At 40.8% G+C, this 14,205-nt stretch overlaps 1 protein-coding gene across 8 annotated transcripts in view; it reads left to right on the top strand.

Moving 5' to 3' along the window:
• Nucleotides 1–14,205, top strand: part of WNK2 (WNK lysine deficient protein kinase 2) — a 186,620-nt gene that overhangs the window by 111,937 nt on the left and 60,478 nt on the right. For 7 of the 8 annotated variants that reach the window (XM_073644543.1, XM_073644545.1, XM_073644549.1 and 4 more), the window contains exons 9-11: nucleotides 5,039–5,238; nucleotides 10,689–10,823; nucleotides 11,612–11,785. In XM_073644543.1, the coding sequence (XP_073500644.1) occupies nucleotides 5,039–5,238; nucleotides 10,689–10,823; nucleotides 11,612–11,785 (509 nt within the window). The remainder of the gene's footprint in view (nucleotides 1–5,038; nucleotides 5,239–10,688; nucleotides 10,824–11,611; nucleotides 11,786–14,205) is intronic. The other variant, XM_073644546.1, reaches the window with a different exon arrangement.

Raw genomic sequence — 14,205 nt, 5'->3', positions numbered from 1 at the left:
CTACAGGCGAGGGCCAAGTGCTGCTGGATGGTTGGATGACTCCCAGCTTCAGCATCTGATCAATCTCCTGGCGCATGTGCTGCTGTACGCTGGATTGGGGGGTGATCCCCGGCGTCCACATGATGGACAGTCGGCTCTGTCCTTCCGGGCTTGTTGCTGAACGAATCCCGAAAGGGATATAGGGTTGCCCACAGCTGGTTGTTCCGACAAGAGCTGGTTGCATACCTCCACATACTCTATGGTCTTACCCACCCTATCCTGGGCGAGCATGTCCGGGATAGTGTCCGCCTCTCCCTCCTCTGGCAGATTGCATACGGGGAAGGCGTAGGCTTCCTGCTCATGATGTGCCTTCATCATGTTCATGTGGAAGGCCTTCCGCCTTACCTGGGCATGGTCCAGGGTGACTAGGTACATTACTGCTTTGAGCTGCTGTTGCATGATGTACGTGCCTTCCCAGGCCGCCTGAAGCTCATCCTGCTGTACGGGGACTAGTAACCACACCTTTTGACCCACCTGGTAGGTCCTCTCAGAAGCATTCTGGTCGGCCTGGGCTCTCTCCATATTATCGTGCACCAGCTGCAACAAGGCCTGCATCTTGTCACAGAAGCACATGACATACTCGACGACCGACTCTCCAGGAGTGGCTAAGTCCCCTTCCCAGACCTCTTTCGCCAGAGCCTGGTGCCCCCGTACACATCGCCCATACAGGGGCTCAAAGGGGGAGAACCCCTTTGAGGCTTGTGGAACCTCTCCAGTATGCAAATTGCAGGTGCGGGAGGTACTGCTCCACACTAGACAATACACTATATACACAATGGTTAGACATATATAATTGTCAGATATGCAAATTGCAAGTACGCTGAGTTATATTTGTAGATTTTCCCCCCAGAATTGCTTTAGATGCGGAAAATCTGCAGGAAAAAAAGCGCATGTGATCCGTAGTACATGACTGTATCGATCAAGTTTTGTCAAAGCCAAATACCAGGAAGTATCAAAAACAAAGCAGCTTTATTTAAAACATGACAAAAACCACATCGATAAAAGCACAATGAAAAATAAACCCAAATAACCTAATTTAGCTAATAGGTGAAAATCTGCAACATCAAACACTCATTGTGGGAAAGTAGCTTAAAGAGCCCGTCACCTAAATTATGTCTCATAATTTCTCCTGTAGTATCGAGAGAGAAAAATAAAAAGTGCCAATAATGATGACAACTAAGATGATAGTCTACCAACCATGTTCTGATAACCACCATTAATCCATTTTATGTCTGTGGGTTCTTTTTTCTTATCTTTATCTACATTGGACTTTGAAGTCATCCGGCTTCCTGGCTCAGGATCATTTTGGAGGATTATTCTTCCTTGTTAATCAGATTTAGCGGCTTTATTGGCTAAACGATGGTGAGCATTAGGCGACTTGTGCAATTTGAGTCATGTGTTCTTCACTGGATATTATTGATGTGAAGATGGTCTTGAATCCTTAAAATCATCTTGTTTATATGTAATCGAGGGATAAAAAAAAAACAAAAAAAAACTCCAGTAAACTTATATTATCCCTGTTTATGCACGGAGATCTTGGATTACATTTGATTTCATTACAGAGCAATGAATTGTCTTGCTCGTTCTACATCTTGAGCTGGGGGAAACCATTAACCTCTAGAATTGCTTAGAACTTTCTAATCTATTTATGATTAAACAAATACAAAGTTTAACCAGGAAATATGATCCCTTTTAAACATTTACTGGAAACTCTGAAATGCATATGGTGCACATGATCCTCATATTTTTAGAGCAGTAGTAGGAGACTAGCGGTCTAGAGTGGCCACCCTGTGGACCATCCGTTTTTGGCTTTCCATAGTCTCTGCTTTAAGCAGTAAACATTTGACCTCATACCTGCGCCCACTTCTCCGCTTCATCCAAGAGACTCAGGACATTGAATGCTGTCCACAGGTTTTGCATGGAGTCAATAGCCACATTTGTAGTCCTCCTAATATAAAAGATTGACTACCACAGTTTTAAAGAGGACCATTCACTAGATTTTTTTTTTCTTCATTAATTTTTAAATTGAGTCCCTCCTCCAATTGGTGTGGTTCTGGAACAGTTTTTCTTTTTCTTCAGTTCCCCTCCATTCCAAAGTTATGCCTCCTAGTAATGAAGATGCAAATTTTCCCCCGCAAGCAACTGGGCAGATCTTCTTTGCCGGTGTTGGCTTTTTCTCCTCCGACACTGGCCAATCAAAACCCAGGTGCACAGGCAGAAGTTCAGTGGTCTGCACCCTATTGGTTGAAGGAAAACCTTCATTTTTATTACTGGGGGGCACATTAATTTTGGAACACAGGGCTACAGAAAAAAAACTGTTCCAGAATCGGAGAAGCAGCACTTGGGAAAATAAATCCAATAGACTGTCCTCTTTAAGGCTCCCATATACATTAGATGCCAGACACTGAATCAGCACTCGGCTGATCACAAATGTATTGGTCTATGAGACAGCCGCTGCCAGACTGTTCTGGCAGCAGCTTATCTTCAGGGAGAACGAAAGGATCATCTTTCTCTTCCTTGACATAATGATTTGGGAGACCCCCTACCCTCCTACATATCAGACTGTCAGAAGATCCCATCGATATCGGCAGGTTTGGCTGTCCTTAGTCTGTGTATCATTTCAGCACCATGGAGAGCAGATATATCATAGTCTTGGTTGTAGATTTACTAGCTGCTTCTTCAGTGGCGGACACCGGTGGAAAAGGGCCCCTTTGAAACACCAATATTCAGGCCCCTCTTTGTGTCTGTGGCAGAGGCTGCTTTGTAGGTGGTAGTGGACCCCCTTACTTGTTGGGCCCTTGTGCGGTTCCTCAGGTTGGACAATTGATATGTTCGCCCCTGTGCTTCTTCCAATAAATGACATCTCTGGAAAAAAAAATATTCTTCCAAAGACAGTGAGGTTTTTGTTGTGTTATATAATTATTAGTTGTATATGAGAAATGCCATTGGTCATTTTCTTCATTGCCATATGCAGACTGAAGCTTGTAATTGTATTGGCTTGTCAACTGAGCTGAAGGATTTGTTTGTACCTTCTGTTTCATCTGTGGTGACTGTAAAGATGAATCATCCCTGTTTGGCCGAAAACTAAATCTGTTTGGTTAGTGTCATAGGTTGAAATTTAAGGACATTTTATTTTCTATTCGCTTTCAGCCTTGTTCTATACAAAAAAGAATTGTATTTGCCAAGACCAAGTCTGAAATCTAGTTGAGACCCCAAGACTTTGGTTGCATCCAAACTGCTTAAAGGAGTTGACCACTACTTTCACATTGATGCCCTATCCGCATCATAGGGCATCAATGTGTGATCGGCCGGGGTCCTGCGCCCGGCACCCCCTGCCAATTGGCGGTTATTGGTGCCGCCGGCGGCGGCCGGAAGTCCTTACCTGCGGTGTTTGGCTGTCCATCTGTAGTGGCCACAGCGGGGTACTGCACATCCGCCTCCCATTCAATTGAATAGGAGGCGGATGTGCAGTAAAAAGTGCCCGTCACTACAACTTGACGACCAAGCACCACAGGTAAGGAGTTCCGGCCTTTGGGCGCCGCCGGCACTGCTAACAGCTGATTGGCGGGGGTGCCGCGTGCGGGACACCGGCCAATCATACATTGATGCCGTATCCAATGGATAGGGCGTCAATGTGAAAGTAGTGGACAACCCATTTAATGGTAATAGAATTCACAAATGTATGCACATTAGGGTTCTTGTACACAGCTCCAAATTATATGGAGCCACTTTACTTTACTTATACATGTACTGCTTTTATATGGATGCACACAGAAGTCTTCATTTCCTAGATTCTATATGAGTTGGACAGCAAGGAAGGGTATTATCTAGATATGAGCGAATTTATTTGAGTGGAATACAGATTTTATTCTAGTGGAATATGGAGTTTTTGCAGTTTGTTCCTTGAGAAGTCAGCAAAATGGCGGCCAAATGCGACCGCTATTTTGCCTCTTCGCCCTGCCATCATCACTTTCCCGTCAAACACATTCCCTTCAGCCTCTTCACTCCTGGCCAGGCTTTCCGACTTGACTAGATCTTAGCGGTCACTGCTCTTATGTCATTGCTGGACTGAGAACATGGAACCCAGTGACCTCAAAGTCCTAGTTCTGGTCTGGAGTGAAAAGGCAGAAGACAATGCACGAAGGGAAAAAGAAGAGACATGGAGGACCGGACAGTTGCCTGCAGGCATGGAGGCAAAGGTGAGTTGAGTATTAATTCTTTTTTTTAACATTCTAAGCTTAAAAGATCACAATAAGGAACATTCAATTCCCAAAGAATAACTTTTGGGCAATTCGATTTCACCGTAACATCTGCATGATTTGGTGAATTCAAATCCTTGGCAGATTCTATCATCTGTAGAATTATCCCCTAGAAACATGGCCTGTCTAGCAGCACAGCTCAGTTAGGGAAGCTGTAATATGTGCGTGAATGCTAAAGATTGTGATTAATGGCCTTGACTGGAAACTCAACTTTCAGAACCTTCATCTTCTGTATTTCCTCCGAAAGTTTTTATGTCTAATAAAAGTGCCCCCAAGGTTACTTTGTCAAAAATGGGGCAGTCTACTCCTCTTTTTAGAAAATTGCTCACCCCACATTGCATTTCATTAGTGAATTCTGCCATGACTGCTTTACACCCTCGCTCCACTAACCCTTCCCCATTTATATATCAACGTTTATTCTTCTTTCATTACGATACAGAAAAAAAGTGTACTTAGTATATGCTATACTAATCATCATATAATGTTTGGCAACGGAAAATGTGCCTTGTAATGGAAACCTCCTAAATGTCATGCTTTTTTAGACTTTAGATAAAAAAAATAATAATTAACCCCTGGTTGACATAAGCAAATGCTCACCATTTTGATGGTCTTTGTATGAATCTTTATGTATATTGTCATAGTAAAAAAAACTTTCTACATGTACATTATTTGCTGATTTATTTTTTTTCTATTTTATTTATTTTTATTTTTTATTTTGTGCTCTGGCTTTGCTTTGGCAGCTGACAGCACATTTGACAGTGGTCAGGGGTCTACAGTATATTCGGATTCACAAAGCAGTCAGCAAAGTGTAATTTACTCCTCTCTGCCAGACACTCTTCCGCCTGCGGTGCAGCGAGTATACAGCCCACCTATCATCGAAGGCCAGGCTCTATCACAGAGTCCTCAGCATCAGTTGGGGCAATACCAGCAAGCTGCGGCAGTAAGTAGGACTTTATATTACTTGGAGAATATTAAAATGGGTTATCCTAGCCAAAAGCATTTATTAGTTCCATATTTGAAATTTTACCACTGGGACACTTGCCGATTTGTAGAACAGAGGATCTCGGTCCCCCAATACTACAAAGCCACGCAACCTCTTAGTTGTATTCCAGCGGACAGGTGATGAATGCTTTTGGCAGGAATACACCTGTAAAATGGATTTGACATTTACATTGGTATTGATTTCCAGTCGCAATTAATTCTGTGTTTTATTCTCATCTTCTGTAAATTCATTGAAATGTTATAGTCCTATCGTTTTTGTTTTAAAGAACTTTTTGGCTCACAAGTCTCCAAGAAATCTTATTAAAAGATTTGCTTTGACCCTTTATAGGTCTTACTAAACCAATGTAGTGCTTCAGTTGTTAGAAGCTGCCAGTATCTGACGTTTCACATGTCCTAATGTTGGACGTCCCAAGCAATTTCTGGATAGCGAAACTAGGAGCCCTCTTCTGCAAGTTTTCAGACAGTTGCCATTTTTTAAGTTTTCTCTGCTGATAAATGTCAAGTCATTGACCAAAAACCAGCTTAACTTGGGTTCATATCCATGTTCTGCACATCACAGCCAGGGATTCTGCTCTGACCATTAGCCCAAGGACTCAATTTTTGCCTGAAAAAAGTTCAACTATCAAGGTCCACAAAGGCAACTTTGCAGGTCAATGAAGGCTACTTATATGGCGTCTTCTCCAAAAATGAGGTCTCTACAGAGGTCCTCTTCCTTCCTCTGTTCAGTGTTCGATGTTTCGTTTGTGATCTTGAAAAAACATCCAATATCCTTGCCAAATAAATAAGGCCGTAGGCAGAGTTTAGACCTTTGTCTTCATGAGCTTCTGAAAGTTATTAGGAACCAGAGAACTAGGATGACCACTTCAAGACAGTCTTTGTCAACAGCTCTGAAGGTCCATGAGTCTCACAAAGTAATATGTTATACCACTTATTTTCCATCGACAGAATGGTTCTCCCCAGGTCTTATCCAAGCTGGAATTTTATTTCTCCCTTAGAACATGGTGAGAAATGCTCACTTACTGGAAAGAATGTCTGTTACATGTACAGTTAAAGGTCTTCACCCCTTATCTAATTCTAAGGAGTAGACCAGATCCTCAACATGGCCATGTACCCATTGTATTGAGCGTGAACACTGTTTTTGTTTCTTGCCCTCTTCGTTCACCTGTCCTTATTGTCATGCTAAAATGAGTTATGTTTTTTTTTCTTAAATGCATATTTGGGCCTAAAAATAATTTTTGCATTTGGGTTTCATGAAAAATGTTGCACAGTTTGGCTTTTACAGGCTCTTTGTTTCCCCAACTTTGCTCTGTCAGGCCATCTTATCGGGCTCACTGACTGCTTCACAGTTAACTAATTTTGCAGACCGCAATAGACAGTGCAATGTACAGGCTATAAAAGGCAAATTGACAAAATTTTGAATGAAGCCCAATTACAAAAATTATTTTCAGCCCCATGGCCTCCAAACCACTATCATTTGTATATTCATATATAAATACCCTTCCTAACAAGCCCTTTATATTGTTTGTCACATTAGAGAAGCGCTCCCGTCAGTTTTTATCCTCTTAATATATTACAGTCAACATATTAACATATTATATAGCACTCTGTACTTACAATTGATCATTTTGGCTTTCTACCCAGTTAATTCGACTCTTTTCTCTCCTCTATGTAGAAACAGGAAGTCTCTTTTCTATGCATTTATCATTCCCCTCATCAATTCCTGTGCCTCCCCTTGCCAGGGACTTTTGCAGTGACTGATGAGTCATGCAGGGAAAATTCGCCTCCTGATTCTACATAGAGCTTAAGAGGATTCAGCTAGTCAGTTTTTAATCATGTGATGTCATAGACCTAATGGAAAAGAGAATAATTAACTGGGTAGAAAGGTAAAATGAGCAATTGTATACAGTGCTATATATGATTATTGCAATATATTAAGAGGATAAAAACTTTGATGGGAGGAGGAGGAGTGCTTCTTTAACAGATCTTTAGAAAAAAATCCATTATTGGTTTGCAATTAACCTTTTGACTAATAGATGGGGCATTTGTTTCCCCAGACCAGTCGTACCCCTGTGGGCGTGATAAGATGATTTGCAAGAGCTGGCGACATTGCCAGCTCTCTGCAAATCTTGTGTATACACGCGACTTTCTTTCCCACAGCTTATTCCTCCTCCGAACCTGGGTGTACTCTTCCCATCATCAGAGGCTCACTGCGCATGTCCGGAAGTGGAAAAGAGGAGCCGAAGATCAAGCTTCTTCTTTGCTCCCGGACACGCACCCCTCTGAAGCCGGGAAGTATACACCCAGCCTCGGAGGCGCAATAACCCGTGGGAAAGAAAGTGGCGCTTATACTTGAGATTTGCAGAGAGTAGGCGATGACTCCGGCTCTTGCAAATCATGTTAGCACGCCCACAGGGAAAACATACTCCCCATTGACTAGTCGAAAGGTTATGTGCATACTAAAAATGGACTTTAAAACTACTTTGTGTCAAACGAATGAAGGGCTTGTTAGGCAAGGTATTTATAAAGGAATATATAAATGCTGGTGGTTTGGAGGGCATTGTGAACCTGTCAAGTTCCCCTTTTTAAGTAAAGGAAAAAAGATATTAAAACATTGTGCTCAAAGGTGAACAACTCCTCTTTCAATTATTTTGTGATTTTTGTTCCTAAAAAAACTGATTTGCTTACAAGGGAGAGAAAATGATCATTTAGTGCCATCCATAGCTAGTGTAATAGTAAAGCTGCATCTGATTTAACATTCAGTGCTGCAAAACCGTCCTGCCCCTCTCATTTCTACTCTGCATGAAGCAATAACCTAGCCGGTTTGATTGAGAGCTGTAATTAAAAAAAACGTGCACGTTCAGCAAAAACAGGCGAGCAATAAATTAGGCATTGAAATGTAGTCTCTCGGACAGAAACCACTTTCCTGAACCTTTAGATCCGCCAATATTTTCTCCCTGTGATTGCAGCCTGGTAGGCTTTTCCTACCGTTTTGCAGAGAGTGAAAGGAACACATATCATATGCATTAAACTGCCGAGAGTCGCTCGCTGCTCGGTTTTTTTTTTTGAGTTGTTTAATTGGCTTATTTAACGAACAGGTTTTTTTAATCACATTTGGCCATTTGCAGTCATCTCCTGTCTCCAGATGTCTGTCCAAAAAAGATATTCAATTATTCAAATCATATGCCCCTGGATATTTAGTATCCATCAGATGGGATTGCCCTGTCTGCTCATGCATGAGTCTGTACCGCAATCTATTTTTAAGCTGTTGATACAGAACATTCTCCAAGAGGCGGAAATTAACCTCGGCTCCTGCCGTTACTCCATCTGAAGGTTGATGTGCCAAGACATCAAGCTTCCCCGATCTGCCACTTTTGATTGAAAATGTTTAAAGAGACAAAAACGGAAGAAAGTTAACATGCACAGTTATGTAAAGGCGCAAGGACTTTAACTGGGATGTTGTGGCTTGACTGTCTTGTATTCCTTCCAAAATATACAAGGAGCGTGGAGAAATGCAGTTTTACATTTTTATTTTTATTTTTTTATTTTAATTTTCAGATGAAAATTTACACCCCCAACGCTTTTTTTTTTTTCTAATTTTGAGTTTTTGGAAGTCATCACTTTAATTTGAAAGTTTGTATTCACAAGTCTAGGCTGCACAACTCCTATAGCGTTGAACCGGGGTTCACATTCCAGGAGAGATGACCAATTGCTCAACGGATTTCAGGACATTTAGAAAGAGACGGAAGAGCACTCCATAATTAACAAGTTTTACTCAAAATATCTTTATTTTGCTTTCCTGATCCAAAAAGACACAGCGCAGTTGTGAAAACACTTGTAGGTGCAACGTTTTGCATCATAGAACCTTCATCAGACGAGAGCGATTGGTTGGATACATCAGAAGATAATGGTGGTCCCAGTGAGACGACAGAAGTCTCAGACCATATAGAAATTTAGACAAAGTTTTGCATCGGTATGCTCCATACCGCTCCATTACTCTGGCTGAGGCCACTGCCCCACTATCAGTCTTTGGTCAGTATTCGGTCAGTATTTTTTCTCAAAAGTGGGAGCCAAAACCAGGTGAGGAACAATCAGAGAAAAGGTATAATAGAAACAAGTCACCAATTCTGCATTTATCACCCACTCCTGGTTTTGTCATCCCACTCCTGAGAAAAAATACTGACCAAATACTGATAGTGGGGACGTGGCCTAAACATCTGTGTAGTCTGAGACTTAAAAGTAGCACTACCCATTAATGTCATCTCACTGAGACCACCATGATCTTCTGATGTACCCAGCTATTCGCTTCTCGCCTGACGAAGGGTCTGTGACCTGAAACGTTGCACCTACAAAAAAATATATTCCCAAATGCGGTGTCTTTTTGAGACAAGAAAAATATATATATTTTGAAGAAAACCTGCTAATTATGGAATGCTGTTCTGTCTTTCTAAATGTTTTTAAATTGAAATATTTGCTAAATATTTTACATTTTGTATTGCTTGAGAACCTGTCATGTTATACACAGTGTACGATACTGCCGTCCGAATGTTAGAGCAGGACTTGATGACCAGATTGATGTAAAGTTTTGTGGAAAGAGATTTGGTACAGATTGTAATTTATTCTTTTAAATTACTCTTCACTCTGGGCTTAGGAGTCCGGTGGGCTGTCTTATTAGTGATAGACAGCCTTTGTTGTATGTGTACTGTCAGGCACTGATTAGGACTGCCCACTGGACTCCTAAACATAGGTTTCTAGGAAAAGTCAGTGTAATGTGCCGTATTTTCATTTGAACTCCTTTTATGTCAATTTGCTCCACTCCTCTTCCTCTATAAGTGGCTGCCGGCAGATTGGACTACACGTACAAAGTAGTAGTAGTCCCTTTGGACATCCTTTGAAAGGGAATTGGCTGTGCCATTAATACATTTTTAACCATACAGATAGGATCAGATTGGCCCACCTTATTTTAAAAGGATCCTCAGGAGGGTGCATGTTCTGACTCAGGAAAAAGCTTCGGAGATCCAACAGAAGACCATCTTGCTTGACGTTGATTTGAAACAATTACTTGCGGCTAAGAACCGTTCTGTAAAAAAAAAAAATGTTTCTGAATAAACACATTTTGATTTATTAGCGATCCGACCTTTTTTCATCATCGATCTGTTGACTAGTCTAGTAGGGTTCTCACGCAGTAAAACTGGAAAGTTCCTTCTAATGTGGGCGGAAAGGACGGTAATATTTGTGCTCCTGGTACCACTCATGTTCTTTACCATTTTTCTCCTTTTTCGCGATGTTAGTTACGGTTTTTAGTATTCTGCTTGCACCTACTGTATGAAAAGCGTAAAAGCAAAATGAGTGGATAAATCCCATTGTGAATTATTTCCATTTGCTTTCTAGCATGGGGTTTCTAACACCTCTACATTGCACTCTGGACTGCTACAACATCATTTCCAAGATCCAAGCACATCTTACTCAGTTATACAACCAACCCCTGCTCAATTTGGGTCTGCCACTCCGGTATTATCCAGCCAGGTAAGAAAATAATCTGTATTTTTACTTAATGTTCCAATTTAAGTCATCATGTTATTACCACTCCCACTTATTGCCTTTTAGTGAAAAAAAAAAATGAGTAGAAAACTGGAAGGACCAAAAGCGCAATAGGGTCTTATCCGGACAAACTTCTTCATCAGGACAAACCACAGCCTAGTTGTCCTGATGAAGAACCCTGTGGTTTGTCCTGATGAAGAATTTTGAAACTTCGAAACGCTTTGATCGATAAACCTCAAGCTTTCTCTTCTCATCATCTTTCCGATGGCAGCTCAGTTTTAACCCATTTGATTCCAGTCTTTCACGCTTAATGAAAAAAGTAAAAAGTTATTTAATGTCCAGGATCCTCACTATTAGCCAGAGTAAAGAGCATCTATATAGAGCATTTCGCTCACGTTTGAGGTCATGCAAAAACTATAGATGGTGCCGATCGGTCCAGTGGCCAGGTCAGTAATCTGTCTCCGGTGGACCCGCCTCCTATTTTCCAGTATCAGCACATCTTCTTTTGCTTAGACAGCTTGGCGCACTGTCACTTGTGCATCACGCTACAACGATGGTGTCGCCAATCAAAAGAGGAGCCGTGAAATACCGGCAAGTAAAAGGTGGATCACAGGGCTCCAGTTTGACAGCCACAGATTATTGACCCAGTTGCTGAACCGGGTCCTACATATCGATTCTCCCCATCTCTATGCTAAAATATCAAGAATTTTTTTTTCACAATGATTTTAGGTGTTTTCTAACTTTTTTTTTCATGTTTTTTTTTTTAATGGCAGACAGTTCAACACCAAACTATTATACAGCAAATTCCAGCCGGGCAGACTGTCTGTCCAATGCAACCTACCTCCCATCCATACCAACAGTACCAGCCCCCGCACTCTCCAGCACCGCTGAAACCTCTACAGATCTCAACGGTACCATTACAGCAGCACCAGGTACCTGCAGCCCAGGTACAGCCATCTATAGTGTTACCATATAATGTACGTCAAACTACGTTATCTCCATTTAGAAGTATGGACTCCTTTTGTGAAGCAGAAACCCTGTCTTTTTAATTTTCTCCCTATAATGTACAAATTATTAATTTTATAATAGAAACTTTGAATAGCCATTTTATAGGTATAGGCAAATCGATATATTGCTTACATTCTGGCACATATCCAGTAAGTGTGTGCCCTCCCATATTTGTTACTTATGGCATTACTTCCCCAGTTGGCCTCACAGCTAACCTTTTTAGATGGGGGAAAATGTAATAAAACAGGAAATGCCTTAAAATATTAATGAAGAGTCCACACCTGAGCACCATTTTTTTTTAAATATATATTTCTAAATAGTTTTAATTATTTTGCATCGGTTACCTTTTTAATATATCTTGGTAGTGGTCTCAGATCTTTTTTTTTCTAATTTGCCTGCTTGGACATAAAACATGCTGGCTGCCTTAAGCCACCACTATAGGGCGCTTTTGGAGCAAACCGCATACTGTTGTTATATTGACCTCATTAATATAACCGTACACAGTTAGCTCCAAAGCTCCATCTAGTGGTGGCTGCAGGAAGCCAGAAGAGTCTTACAGGTAGCAATTTATAACAGTATTATGTTTTTCGGGTTTATAGCGTTCAGTTGGTTAAATAGATTTGCTGTTTTTTGCTCACCCTTTTTTTAAAGCTCTATTTAGACTTGCTTCTTGTCAAATTAGTTTTTGTTTTCTTTGAAAAAAAGTTTGCAAATTCTTCTTTTACATATCTTGTTAAAAAATTAAAACTCCTGGTTTTAGGACATGACTTTATATCTTTACTGATTTCAATTAGTTATCTTTTGGCCTAATAGGGATAGCCAGTGACATTTAGACACCTAAACCTGGGTCATGCTGCTATACAATATGGTATTTCAGTCCTGAGTGTGACTTTGGTTAATTTTATAAATATTATTATGATACAGAAAAATTATTTTGAAAACAGCTTTGTGACACTCTTTAAAATCAAGTGGGTGGTGCTGTAATGGGGGCTAGTCACGGTCTTCATGCTGCTGGCGTGCCCACTATGCTTTCATTGACATGCTGTCCAACACATGAAGCTGATTTTGGGCAGGACATCAGTAAAAGCTGTAGGGAGACATTGACTAGTCCTCATTACAGCACCACCCACTTGACTGAAAGGAGTGACATACTGCTGTTTTCAAAGTATGTTTTTCCAACCTCATAATGCTTATAAGTTTACCAGAGCCACACTCAAATCTGCCCCTGGTGTAGGTTTGTACTTATGGGTACTGACAGGTTCTCTTTTAAATACTGCATGGTTGCTGTTCTTACATGCTCCACCATGCTACGATTTCCTAGTTGAACTTTTCAAGAGGCATTTTTGTGAAAGATTGCAGTCACGCCAAGGTACACCATAATGTATTGGAGAGGCGTTCTTGCTGCACCAATAACGGGTATTACTCTTTTTTTTTTACAACACATGTATAAATGATCCTTCTAAATCAAAAGTAGCAACTTTATTTGAATTGTATTAAGGGGTTGTTCCCTTTTGGGGACAATTTTTTGTTTTTCTTTAATGCTCTATTTTTGGCCAAAATTGTAATTGGGTTTATTTAAAAATTTAGCACTGTTTTCCTTCTATAGCCTACAGAATGAGTTATATACTGTAGTTACATAGGTTGAAAAAATGACTCAACTCCATCAAGTTCAACCTTTCTCCACCAATTATATGTTCTTTGTTACTAAATTAGCTCTATCCCATACTGGGTTATCTGAGAATTTGTCAGTGAGCTCATTCTGATGGTCCAATGGGAGATTTTATAACTCTTTTATCTCTGATTTTTAGCCCCAAATATATACATTTAAAAAGAATTTGTCAGAATAATCTTACCTCCTGAGACCTCTATATTGACCTGCAGATCATAGAAAGTTGAATACAATCATACCTTGCTATCAGTGATCCGATGTCTAATGCAAGAGAAATCCATGTTTTTTTAATATGTAAGTAAGCTGTTAAAATATATGGGTAGGACAGAAATCTCACTGAGAGTCTGCTTCTGAGGGCGTGTTCTTCTTCTCCTTGTATTATGTTGACCAATCATGAGCAGGCAGCAACATGCAGGAGAAGGAAGAACACGCCCCCACAATATCTGAGAGGCGGAGTTCTCAGTGTGATACATGTAATGACAGTCTGATCTCCTCACTGTTCTCCCACTGAGTTGTGTGTGATTATAATATGCCCAGAGCAGAGTTGACTGTGATTTCTAACTGCTTTCATCTTTGCAGTCAGTGTGAGGATGGGAGCAGTACAGCTGAGCTGACAGCACTGTCAGAGAGCGCTGCTAGAAGTGTTTGTAATAAGACCAAGCTCAGCTCAACTGTACTGCCCCTCCCACC

This window comes from Phyllobates terribilis, unplaced genomic scaffold (genome assembly GCF_046119375.1).
Source record: "Phyllobates terribilis strain yellow unplaced genomic scaffold, ASM4611937v1 Scaffold_8__6_contigs__length_399053987, whole genome shotgun sequence".
In the NCBI taxonomy this organism is placed as follows: Eukaryota; Metazoa; Chordata; class Amphibia; order Anura; family Dendrobatidae; genus Phyllobates; species Phyllobates terribilis.
The sequence above is the reverse complement of the archived record's forward strand: the minus strand, read 5'-3'. Positions and strand labels throughout refer to the sequence as shown.